Source organism: Sinohyriopsis cumingii, chromosome 1 (genome assembly GCF_028554795.1).
Source record: "Sinohyriopsis cumingii isolate HCF-2022 chromosome 1, ASM2855479v2, whole genome shotgun sequence".
In the NCBI taxonomy this organism is placed as follows: Eukaryota; Metazoa; Mollusca; class Bivalvia; order Unionida; family Unionidae; genus Sinohyriopsis; species Sinohyriopsis cumingii.
In genome coordinates, this window is record NC_142961.1 from 103,982,840 (window position 1) to 103,996,870 (window position 14,031).

Sequence of the window (14,031 nt, forward strand, 5' to 3'; positions counted from 1 at the left end):
AATTCAGGGTCTTCCGGAAAGAACGTTTAGCAGAATTTAGTCCCGAGAATACATTTAAAATCCTGATCATTACACAGATAGATGTGAAGTTTACTTTCCGAGCGATATGCACTTACCTTTGTAATTTGAGTCTCCCAGATTATCCTCCTGCTGAGTGGACGCCTCCAGTGGGTAGCCGGTCAGGGAAATTTCCAAGGGTTCAAAAGTATCTTTATCCCTCATCTCGGCCTCCTCCTCTTCCTCTATATGAACCATACCTCTTGGGCTTACAATCGGCTCCTGCAGCTGTACCTGTTATCGGCCAGAGACTATACGTTCAGTTTAATTTGTTCTAAAACATTTAGTTAAGCCATAACTAAACTTTTTGGAGAAGTCCATATACGACGGAAACATATATTTTGGACAGAAAAAAAAGAAGAAAAAATCAATTAAAACAATTTCGGGAATTTAAACTTGCGGCTCTCTAGAGAATACTAAGAAGAAGACAAAAAAAAAACTAAAGTTAAATATATAAAAATTTTAGAAAGAGCTTTAATTTTTAATTCATTGAGCAAAGTCACACAAATTAGAACCGAGAGAACGATTACAATCACACAATAGGAAAACAGCACCTGCCTCTCACCTCGAATTTTTGGACGTTCTTCCGGAGAGGGTGGAAGTGGAGAGGCAAACTTTTCCCGCCAAATGAGCATTGGACTAGGGTCTCGGCTTTTAAAACTATTTGATACTTCCTGCCGGGAACCGTCTTGTGGTCCCCCGACTCTCTGGGTTTCTGTTCTCTATAGTCTTTGCTTCGCCAGAAGTCCATCCGGGGCCTAACCCTCTTGGGCAGAGTGCATTCTATAATTACACTAAATTTGTTCTTATCCAGGGGCTTCACCATAACAAAGAAAACGATGTACATCTCTTTTTCGCTGGCTTTACTACACAAGTCATCTGCGATGCTGCGGACCTCACTCTCAGGTGTACCAGTACGTATCTCTATTGGTACACAGCTGAATAATAATAATAATAATAATAATAATAATAATAATAATAATAATAATAATAATAATAATAATAATGATAATAATAATAATAACAATAATAATAATAACCAAACCAAATGTATATAGAATTCGAGTAATGGTTTTTCACAACATCGTCAAATAAAGAACAGCACTGAAAAAATTCTGAGATGAATTAATGCTAATTTCATTCAAATCTCAGGAGTGATAAATCGGAGGGAAAAAAATCCACAAAACAAGTAACAACAAACAACTTACATTGAAAAATGGTTCATACTGAAGGAAACCTTCCCGTCACGCTCCTTAGCTTTATCTTCAATAATTTCCCACTTTTCTTCGAGGGTTTTTTTTTTCTTGACCTCTTCCTCCCCCTCACCTCCCTCCTCGGGCTGTTGCGTCGTGCAACGTTCATAGTAGAACTCTTCCAAAGTGTTTTTAGTACATAGCACGTACAACACGCATTCCCCATCAAAGTCCCGTGGAACAGGCAATGTGACCCGCACGTCCTCTTGAGGTTGTTCCGGGCTGTGAAACTCGTAAAAGTAACTGATGGACTCCAGGCTTTTATACTCTTCGGGCTTGTACATTGGACTAGGAATAACCTGTATACGATAGCACCAGAAAGTGTACTACTAGGGCATGAATCAACTTTAACAAGTACACGGTGAAACTGTATCCTATAACACAACACCATAAAAAAATTATATCTTGTAAATAGACGCATGTTTCGTTTCAATATCGATTATATATACTAAATGCTCCTTGTATATCGTTAAATTTAGTTTTGATTTTCTGTTTCACTGAAGCCGTTATATGATCCTTAGCATAAAGGGAAATAGGAGTTATAAACCTAAGGCATTTAAATGAAATCGTGTAATAGGTCGAATTCAATATAACCCTAAGTTATAATAGTGTAATAGGTCGAATTTAATATAACCCTAAGTTATCATAGTGTAATAGGTCGAATTCAATATAACCCTAAGTTATCATAGTGTAATAGGTCGAATTCAATATAACCCTAAGTTATCATAGTGTAATAGGTCGAATTCAATATAACCCGAAGTTATGACGTAATCGCCATTTGCCTTTATACAAAGAACTATCGCGTATAGGACAGACACAGGCCTTAACTTTATTCGCTTTATTCATTTTTGCTGAGCCCCTTATTCCTCTTGAATGTGATTCCCATGGCATACCGTAATGTCAACAAACCATTGCGAGGAATAACAGATACGAAAACTTGATACATAAAGACGACAAAACATTATTGCTATCATGAAAATTATTCGGAATTCTGATTGGCTGAATTCGTCACACACACTAAGCAGTACTACAACGTTATTGTTTCCTTACAGTGATTTCCAGAAACGTATTGTGATTGCGTGAAGATTATTTTTGAGATCTTATTGTTAATGGCATAATAGTTTATATTCCCACGATTCCCACGAAGTACTAATGACATAAGAGTTCATATTCCCACGATTCCCACGAAGTACTAATGGCATAAGAGTTCATATTCCCACGATTCCCACGAAGTACTAAAAGCATTATAGTTCAAATTCCTACGAATAATAATAATAATAATAATAATAATAATAATAAGAAGAAGAAGAAGAAGAAGAAGAAGAAGAAGAAGAAACAGTATTTTAGTATTACTTTAATTAGCAGTTTTGCTAAAAATATTTTCTACTTTTTTGAATAAGACTGAAAATTTACGTGACAATAATGTTATTATAAATAAACTTCAGTTTAGTTTTTTTTTGTCTAAAGACAGCTTTACTTTTTTGGCTCCTCATCATAATACCCGGCTATGAATTTCGTTTGTAAGTGGCATGAGTGACATATTAATTGCTTAACTGCTTATCGCTGCAATAAAGCCGTATCCCTTAGTTAAATACCGTACTATGGACTCTGGTCAGAAAAATTAACATATTTGTTTTAGGTTCTGATACATTTGCAGAGCACTGAAAATTTATTTGGAGAAATAATATCTTACTATCATCTTAGGCCTAAACCCAAACTCTAACATAACTGTATATTCTATTGTAATTGCAGACAATATACTTTTTATTAAGTTTTAATGTTTTTCTCTACTACTTCAAGGTACAATGCTCGTTGAGAAAAAAAAAGATCTTATGAAAACCGGTTTGAAATTTTGTTAAAACAGATGTTACAATTCTCGTTTAGAATTTAAGCAAACATGATTAATTTAAGAAAACGTGTACATGAGACTATTATTTTAATACTGAAATGGTCTGATGATATCTGTACAGTTCTTGTCGTATGCTAGTATATAGGTAAGTTTCACACTGTAGGCAAGAATGATCGGTATTGTAAAAAATGTACAAGAGTTATAGCTGAAAGTCATAAGTGTGCGGTCTGAATTTTATTCACGGAGAAAATATTTTACGCAAACTGAGCACACCAGGATTTTCTAGATGATTCGTTTGTTAAAGTATGACAAAGAAATGAGTCGAGGGATTATGAAATACAATTGACGCAAAGGGTAGTTGACATTCGTTTGTTAAAGTATGACAGAGAACTGAGTCGAGGGATTATGAAATACAATTGACGCGAAGGTTAGTTGACATTACTTGAGACTGCAGGGCATGTAGAATTATGCTGCACCGTAAATCTCGGATCGGTTTCAGCTTGTATACAATCTGAATTACTTTAAGAGTTTCTTGCATTTCGTTTTCACCTGGGAACTGGATTGGGGAAAATGAGCTGTGTAATTGAAGTGATTCCGCGAAATACCGGTAGATTGTAGATTTTATGTAAGACAAAAATGCAACGACCTCCCATTTCATTGTAATAAAGGCAGATGAATCAAGTGTCTTTCACAATTCATTTTGTTCAATATAATTGATTAAATTGTTGTATTTTATATACGGGGGCTCGTATTGGTCTATTATATACCTCTGCTCAGATCTCTATTAATTCCATCCATTAATTTTCATATTTTTATTATTCACTTGATATGGACAATAACATATTGGTCGATCATCCTCTAGATAATGATAACTACCACCACCAATACCAAGTAATAGCGACGTTGCTCAAAGAGCAGAAATAATAAAACTATATCTTCCAGAGATACAATGAGCACACATCCTGACAATGTTTAGAACCGCTCCGGTGGCCTAGTGGTTAGAGCGTCCGCCTCGGATGCGGGAGGTCGTGGGTTCGATCCCCGACAGAGTCATACCAAAGACTTACAAAAATGGTACTAACAGCTGCCTCGCTTGGCGCTCAGCATTAAGAGGTTAGTGTTAGGACGGGTCGGACTGGTGCCAGAATAATGTGGCTGGGTCGGACATCATGCTACATGTCTGCGGCATGATGCCCCAGTGCTAGACATCATTATAAACTACCACAGTGCAGACATCGTAGAGATATGACTGAAAAATTGTTAAAGCTACGTTAAAAATCCAAATCACAACACAATGACAATGTTTAGACGTTTCAATAAGCAGAAATCATGAACAAGTGTCCACGTTTCAGTGAATCCCTAAATGTTCATAGTTTATTGTTTGAATATACATGACACTTTTAAGCGCAATTTTTTTTTATTAACAAGTGTTACCAGCTCGGTGAATCCGGAAATACGTCACTGTTTAGCTCTTTTCTCTAAAATATTTCTTTAATTCTCTCGAGTGTGGAATTTAAAGCCTTTGTATTTGCATCCCTGTGCTTTTCGACAACATCTGGCCTTACTAAATAACGCTAAATAACATATAATTTTCTGTAAATCATAGCAGACACCATTTTATTTGGGTGTGTTCAAATCTGACTAGTCTAATGATTTTTTCGTTGATAATCTTGCTGGTGCAGTACATGTTAAACTTTGATTTCGAACGAATAGTCTGGTAACTTTGTACCGGATACGCAAACGTAAGAACCATTTAGGTCGAGGTCGATCGATCGAGAGAGATATGGTCTATAAGGCGAGTAAGGAAGAAACAAAGACAGAATACCTCTAAAAAAAGTGGCCCTGAATTGGTGAAGGTGTCTCTCTTTATATCCAGTCGGATGAAGTCGTCCACTTTAGATTGTATTGTGCAGGCCGCACGGCTAATTGGAAACTTCTCCACTTTAGGCCGAGCTAACAAGACAAACACTGTTATCTTGGTCAGGTCCAGTTTTACTCGACAATGCCATTTGCGCTGAAATGTTGAAATATACACGAAGAATCCCATGTTTGTATGCATATTTGTATGTCAAAGTCATTCCCAAGAAAACGAGTGACCAAATGATATAAACGAATACTTAACACTTCAATTTTCCCTGATTCAACACACACGAAAGCAAACAGGAACACAAACGTAAACCATCATGTGTATATTTTTCCCTGTGATAACCATTTAGTTTTAGTCGGATGTTTTTTCCTTTTGCCGTGTAACCGTCCTTTGTCTCTGCGACGATGAGCTTTCTTATTTGCAAAGATGGGCTACAGTTAGTACCGTTGGCAAGTGTTGGTTTAAAGCAGTTTGTTGTTGTTGCTGCTGTTGTGGGGTTTAACGCCATTTTTCAGCACACGATAGGCTATACATGGCGGCCAGTATTAATGGTGGAGGAAGAACTCGGGAAAACCCCCGGAAAGAACCACCGACCCACGAGAAGCTACTGGTAGGCTTTCTCACATACCCACATTGGCCGAATCTGAGACTCGAACCCACGCAGACAGATTAAAGCAGTTTGATATATCAATACTGTTGGCGCATCAAACTGGGATGAATCGCTTTTGGCGTATTAATACACATAAAATTTTGGTTTCAAAAGAGGAATATTGCTTTTATATATATATATATATATATATATATATATATATATATATATATATATATATATATATATATATATATATATATATATATATATATATATATATATATATATATATATATATATATATATATATATATATATATATATATATATATATATATATATATATATATATATATATATATAATTTGTGAATTTTCACTTATTAATAATTAATTTTTTACCGCTCCGGTGGACTAGTGGTGAGAGCGTCCGACCCGGATGAGGTCGTGGGTTCAAACCCTGGTCGAGTCATGTCAAAGATTTATAAAAATTGTACTAACAGGTGCCTCGCTTAGCGCTCAGCATTAAGAGGTTAATGTTAGGACTGGTCTGCCTGGTGTCAGAATAATGTGACTGGGTGGGACATCATGCTACATGTCTATGGCATGATGCCCCAGTGCTAGACATCACTTTAAACTGCCACAAGCGATATGACTGAAAACTTTTTAAAGCTACGTTAAAACTCAAAATCACACACACACACACACACACACACACACACTTAATTGTAAAAAAAGAAAATAACGGGAAAATATTAATAATCACGTAAACACGTTTAACAATTTTGTGTTGATCACTTCTGCTTTCACTTTTATATTTATATCTGTCTAATGCCAATAAAGGACAAAAAAAATGGGCAAATTATTGGAGTGAGATAAAAAAAGAATTTGAGGTGGAAAAAATGGAATTTTAAGCAAGTTTCCTAGAGGAACCCGAATCGTTATAATGGTATGAGTACATTTTCCATGTTTGTTTTTTTCTTTCTTTCTTTTTGTTGTTGTTGTTTTTTTTTTTTTTTTTTCTTTTGTTTTTTCTTGTTTTTTTTTTCTTCTCTACAATGTTTGGCGATACCAATTATGCAAAGTTGCAACATCCTGTGGAGACCAGAAAGTGTACTCTCACTTCCCTGGCATTCACATACTCTGATCCACGGTGGTCCAACATCTTCAACACCGCGGGCCAAATATGTAAAGTTATATATATATATATATATATATATATATATATATATATATATATATATATATATATATATATATATATATATATATATATATATATATATATATATATATATATATATATATATATATATATATATATATATATATATATATATATATATATATATATATATATATATATATATATATATATATATATAATGGTAATTATAAAATAATTATAAAACTGATTTTTTGTATGAGCGCGGGCCACGCAAAAAAGTGACCCGAGGGCCACATTTAGCCAGCGGGGCTCTTGTTGGACCACTCTGCTGTAATCTTTTTAATTCTTTTGTTTTGTATATACCTATAGCAAGGCTCTAACACAGATCTTGTTTGAATATAACAATATCTCCTATCTTTTTCAGTGGAGCCCTAGGTGACTGAGTGACCTAATTCGCTTACATTTACAGATCACTCTCCCATCTCACCTCTGTCCTCGCAGGTTCGAGTCTCGGCTCGACCTACGTGAGTATGTGAAAATGCTCTGTGTGTGTGTGTGTGTGTGTGTGTGCTTGCGTGCGCGCTCTCTTTGATTTTTAACGTAGTTTTACAATTTTGTCAAATCGCTACTATGTCTACAGTGTGACAATTTATAGTGATGTCTAGCACTGAGATGACTCGGCTGAGGTTCGAACCTGCTATATCCCACATTCGAGACCGACGCTGTAACCACCTAGGTCACTGAAGCGGTATGTGAATAAACTTGTCAATAGCTTCGTGTGGGTCGATGATTCTTCCCGGGTTTTCCCCGGGGTTTTTTCCCTTCAAATACACTGGGAGCTTTTCAGAGCATATCGTGTGCTGAAAAATAGCGTTAAAACTCTCTTTCTTCGTCTGTTTTGGTCTGTCAATCATCATGTCATTCAATTAATCCACAAGTCTCTCTCTCTCTCTCTCTCTCCGTTAGATTTACCATCATGGATACAGAGGCATCGTCGCATGCCAAGGGCGAACATCTGCTACGCCTCATTTTCTCGGAATTTTGCTGTGGCTTGCAAAGATGGCCTAGTAAGGGAGACGAGAGACAGTAAGACACACACATACAATCACAGAAACAAATTACATGCCAGTTGACTGACCAACCAAAAAGTGTGTTTGGGCGTGAATGTGTGTTCGGGGGTTCGGACCATAAGATTGTCTTAATCGTCATTGAGAGAGAGAGAGAGACAGAGACAGAGACAGACAGACAGAGTATATGATAATGACTTAGATCAACTAAAAGTAACTTTGAATATTTGAATTACCTCTTGTTACTTTGTCATTTCGCGTAGTCTATGTTTTAGCAAAATGTATTGACTAAGGACATAAAACGGCAGCAGACCCGATCTGATCTTGGAGTCTAACTCGGTACTCCTGCGTAGGAGTCCAGCACGCTGACCACCGGTAATGAATGATGTAAATATTAAAAAAAGATTTAGACTTCGCAATGAATTTTGAAAACAGCGAGCATACTATTTCATCTATTATTAACCTAAAATAATTTTGTAAACAAATTGATTTATACATATCTTGCAAATGATTTATGATAAAGAACAGTATTTTCCAGTCTTACTCGGTTTTTGAACAATTAGTATACACACGTCCAACTTATTAAGCTACCTATGCAACTAACTTAGTTACTGTTTTATGAAGTTTCTTACTGTTTTTATTCAGGTATGATGTAAGGGAAGGAATCCAGACTGATTCGATGTTTATATTCTCAATCTGCCAGTAATAACACTAATGGAGTATCGGATCTTGTATGCTACAAACTGAGTCTTATTTCTGTTTACGTTTATGCGACTTTTTTTAAAAACGAGTTATAATATTATCAACAAGATTTTTATGCTCGTTAAGAAAAGATATTCAAATCACACACAAATTAACAGAAATACAACAACCTCTAAGCACAAATACTCACATAAGACATTTGCTGCTTTTATCCGAATCCTTCGCTAGGTCTAAGCACGTTTTATGCACGTTTCCTTTCTTGACAATCGGTACAATCACTAGATGGGTTTATATCGTTGTTTATGTGCGTAGGTATCTCACAATTTTTTTTTTTTTTTTGCACTTTACATCTGAACAACTTTTTCTTTGAAACAAAATTGAATAGGGATTGATATAAAGAATTATATGAAGTTTATTTCTCGCCTTTTTCGGTTCAAATTTTGACTGAATTATGGCCGTTGACTTAGAGGTATATTGTTGCCTCTTGAAGCAATTTTTTTTTAATTATTCCATACTGGCGAAGGAATGCGCGCATTCTGGACCAGTTTATTGTTACTGTTAAATGCTACGGAATGTAATCCATCTAACATGAACTCTACCTTAACATCTGGGGCCCCGAGTGGCCGAGTGGTCTAAAGCGCTGTCCGTTACGGTACACTGCCATCTCACCTCTGTCTGCGTGGGTTCGAGTCTAGGATTCGGCTAATGTGGGTATGTGAGAAAGCTTGCCAGTAGCTTCTCGTGGGTCGGTGGTTCTTCCTGGGGTTTTCCCTGGTTCTTCCTCCACTATTAATACTGGCCGCCATGCATAGCCTATCGTGTGCTGAAGATTGGCGTTAAACCCCACAACAACAACAACAACCTTAGCATCTCAGACACGTTTAGATACATATTAAGTGCGAATATTATAAAGTAGGGTTTAAAATGCAAGGGAATCAACTCTAGCTACCTCATTTCCAACCCGTTCCACTTTGTCCAGAACTTCGCTTTTATCGTCCACATAAGGTCTTTCATTTGTTTTCATTACTATCTCCTCATACGGTTCCGGCAGAGCGTACAGAGGAACCTCCAGTTCCGCGGTACCGTCTACCCGGGTTCCAGACAGTCGGAACTCAAACGTGTCGCTAATCAAGAGCTCCCTTGAGTTGGCAGGGTGGAGCTGTTTGTTGGAATATTCAGGGCGTACTTTTCGGCACAGGAAGCTTAAACTGTCCGATCCCATGTTTTTGTTGGTATGGACGGTAAGGTCTAGCTGCTTCAGGTGATAGGTCTGGCCGGAGTGGAGTTCCACGTGCTGTAGAAATATGTCACTGAAACAGCAAAATTGATATTTGCATTAAAATAAAAAGAACATGCAGTAATTTTTCTGATTGGAATAAAATATAGGTGTGAAAATAATATTACTCGATGACTCACGCTTTAAGACCATCAGGTCTTACCAGTCTTCAAACTAACTCGATGACTCACGCTTTAAGATATCAGGTCTGTCCAGTCTTCAAGCTAAGTTCAGACGTAAGCTAAGTCCAAACGTAAGTCTGTGTCTGACTTCATCTAGAGCAAAGGTGGGCAAACTTTCCTGTGCAAGTACCGCATACACAAATTTACACCTTGTCGCGGGCCGCATAATTCATTAAGTAAAATAATTAATATTTGAAACAGCAAAAACAAAAGGTTTTTCTAAATAACATCATAATTAATTTTCAGTTGTTAATATGTTGCTAATATTTGAAAACTTAAACTTCAAAAGAAGCACATTTATTTGATAAACAGAGTAACATAAACAGAGTCAGTGCGAATGATGATTTGTTCCTAGGCCGCATGAAAACCCTTGGCGGGCTGCATGAAGGCCCTTGGCGGGCCGCATGCGGCCCGCGGGCTGTAGCTTGCCCACCCATGATCTAGAGCTAGTTAGATTTCTGGGTTTTAGACTTCAGTTCTGTTGGTGAGATCCTGGCCTTATCATTATATCAAATAATAAGTCACTATAACGTATAAGATGAATAAAATATAAAAATCAGCCCTGACAATCCCAAAGTAGACTGTCCATCCGTTTTAAATCTGCATTCAAAAGCATGGGACATTCACAACTTCGAGGTCACTCAAACTGACCATACTTTGAATATGTGCCGATAGCTGGATTCTTACCACGTCGGCTATTTACGAAATAAAGATTGACCGAGAAGTTTCGAATGCATCGAACTATTTTTTTTTTCGTAACTTTTCGGTCAGTTATTCAGTCAAGGTAGTCCGAATTGTTTGCGGAGGATTTTTTATATTTTTTTTTGTCGAGAAACTCACGGCGAATAAAATGTACTAGTTTTCGTTAAAAATTTACCACAACAACATACATCTGACGTATATTTTTGCCTCCCAGAAATAGTCGATAATATTCCGATTGAGCATGAAGTTGATCAGACAATTATTTGGAATATAGCGTATATTGTTATTTAGAATCTTAGCTGGCTTCATTAATCAAAAATAAATCGATGATACTATTCTTATACTGATTGAATTTTAAATGTTAATTTTCTTATTTTATAGCTGTTTGAGCCATGCAGACTGGTGGAGGGATTATTAAACTACACTCTAAGCTATGCATTGCAAACAACTTCAAACTGGCATCCATCCACCACTTGAAAAATACGATTGTTATGCCAGTGCACACAGATCGAACAATGTGTATGGATATATATAACTTAGATTGATATACCAATGTTTACTGGCTGTGAACTAAGTAAGGTAAAATTTTGGGGTCTCTATGCACCTTGTTTTGTGATTACAGTAGGGGGTTCAAAAGGTCACGCGCATAAAGATCTTAATCTCAGATCAATAATTTTTTATTAAAAGAAATTACAAAGTAAAAGCTTTTGTGACACCCTGCGGTCTCTATTTAAACTCTGTTCCAAAAATTACTTTCATCCATCCGTTGTACAAGTATCCCAACATTACCAAAACTCTGTTACCTTATATAATACAATAGAAACTAATGGGGGCGGGTTTTGATTAGACCATGAAGGGGAGATAATAAATTGAAAAGTACGCACAACGACTACTGTACGACCATTACTTGGCGGTATTAATGTAAAATATGCGATGGCTGACCATGTGGCCAAGACATGGTTTATCAAGAAGCCCGACCTCTTTGTATTTATGTAAAATGGTTGAAATGGATGTCTGATATATACGTTATTTTAGGCCTTTATTAAGATGTTTCGACGTCTTACATTTTAACATAGTGTTACTTTTGTGATGGAGAGAAACCGAAGAACCTGCAGAAATCCTTGATCTTGGATGGTTGGCCACTTTACCGTAATACATGCCGGAGTGGGAAATCGAACCACAGACCACAAAGGTGGGAAGCGATAGTGTTTATCCTGTGTATCAAAGGCCGTATATACTCGGTGCATGTTTCAGATGCTGATTGCAGATTATCTTTTATCACATAACACTCAGTTTTATTAAGGTAATGGGGTTCCTCACATCGTGCAACATCACTGATTAACGTCAAGTCCTCAAACTTATGCGATAAATAATATAGTAGTTCATTTGAGAACAAATTTATTACACTCATCAAAAAATATTTCACAAGCTGCAAGCAACTCGTGCCATATACTATTATTCATTTCGTTTAATAATTTTCATATTAAATGAAGACTTGTGTTACTTCCTCTGTATCACAGCAAATAACTGACCAAATATTTAAAACATCGACCAAGCCTCCCTGAAAATGTTGCACGTAAGTTACTACTAGGAGTGCCGTACAGCAGCAAAGAAATTTATAGAACTATTCCAGTAGTATTAACACAGACGACCTCTGTCTAGCGCAAGAGCTATCAATCAACTGTCACGTAACAAAGCCTCCAAGAGACATCCGAACAATCGAATCACCTAATTTAGAATTTCCTTACATATTTTGTACACACATGTGCGTCGGTCAAGTGGTATCAAAAGCCCAGTGGGTCTGTCAGAAGCCCAGTGGGTCTGTCAGAAACCCAGTGGATCTGTCAGAAGCCCAGTGGGTCTGTCAGAAACCCAGTGGGTCTGTCAGAAACCCAGTGGGTCTGTCAGAAGCCCAGTGGGTCTGTCAGAAACCCAGTGGATCTGTCAGAAGCCCAGTGGGTCTGTCAGAAACCCAGTGGATCTGTCAGAAGCCCAGTGGGTCTGTCAGAAACCCAGTGGGTCTGTCAGAAACCCAGTGGGTCTGTCAGAAACCCAGTGGATCTGTCAGAAACCCAGTGGATCTGTCAGAAGCCCAGTGGGTCTGTCAGAAACCCGGTGGATCTGTCAGAAGCCCAGTGGATCTGTCAGAAGCCCGGTGGGTCTGTCAGAAACCCGATGGGTCTAGCTCAACGACTATTCATCAGCTAGCGCGTCAGAAAGCCTTCAGATGGGCTTCGTGACGAATCCAGTCAAATAATTTTGTGTTCCTCTACATTTTTATCACACATGTGAGTGTCAAGTGGTCTGTCAGAAACCGGGTAAATCACCTGCACGGGTTCGCCGAAGCCACGTGGGTCCCCTTTACAGGCTGTCGGAGCTCGGTGGCTCACCTGTATGGGTTGTACCTATATAACGTATACCATTTAAAATCTTCGTAACTTCAATCTCACGTCCAATTTTCACCACATACTTTCACGTCATCTGGAAATTCACTCTATTTTCAAGGATAAAATCGCCCGATGTTAACGAAAAATGTTATACTAATTAGGGGGTGGAGCAGTCTGCTAAAATCTGAGCATACTAATTAGTGGGTGGAGCAGTCTCCTAAAATCTGAGAATACTGATTAGAGAGTGGAGCAGTCTCCTAAAATCCGACAATACTAATGGGGGGGGGGGGCATTTTGTGTATTTATTTCTTTATTTAATTATTGGTTGGTTGGTTCATTCTTTCGTAATCCCAATGAGAGATGGATCCTAATCACGATAAATATGTAATAGCTAAAAGGAGTATGAATCATACACTTAAATTTTTATTTTGTGGTAAATGGCCTAGCAGTTGGGGCGTCCGCCTCAGATGCGGGAGGTCGCAGGTTCGAACACCGGCCGAGTCATACCAAAGACTAAAAGCTGTCTCGCTAGGCGCTCATCATTAAAAGGTTAGTGTTAGGACTGGTCGGCCTGGTGTCCGGATAATGTGACTGGGTGGGATATGATGCTACATGTCAACGGCATGATGCTCCAGTGCGAGACACCGCTATAAACTGCCACTCTGCAGACATCGTAAAGAGATGGCGGAAACATTGTTAAAGCTACGTTCAAACTCAAAATCACACACACACACACACACACACATGCACACACACATGTACAGAAACTTTATTTCTTTAACTGTAATAATACTCTCAGTATTATTACAGTTAAAGAAATAAAGTTTGTGTACTGGTTCAGATGTGGCTTTTTGATACAGTTCAGTATTACTGAACTGTATCAAAAAGCCACATCTGAACCAGTAAAAACTAGTTGAGTATTCAACAGAT

The 14,031-nt window shown here is 37.5% G+C and overlaps 1 protein-coding gene across 1 annotated transcript in view; it reads right to left on the minus strand.

Moving 5' to 3' along the window:
- LOC149807481 (uncharacterized) overlaps positions 1 to 14,031 on the minus strand; it is a 68,275-nt gene that overhangs the window by 23,657 nt on the left and 30,587 nt on the right. Inside the window, exons 7-11 of the mRNA XM_089967071.1 lie at positions 9,504 to 9,864; positions 4,985 to 5,173; positions 1,266 to 1,609; positions 623 to 995; positions 117 to 291 (exon numbers count right to left, since the gene is read on the minus strand). Of these exons, the coding sequence (XP_089823197.1) occupies positions 117 to 291; positions 623 to 995; positions 1,266 to 1,609; positions 4,985 to 5,173; positions 9,504 to 9,864 (1,442 nt within the window). The remainder of the gene's footprint in view (positions 1 to 116; positions 292 to 622; positions 996 to 1,265; positions 1,610 to 4,984; positions 5,174 to 9,503; positions 9,865 to 14,031) is intronic.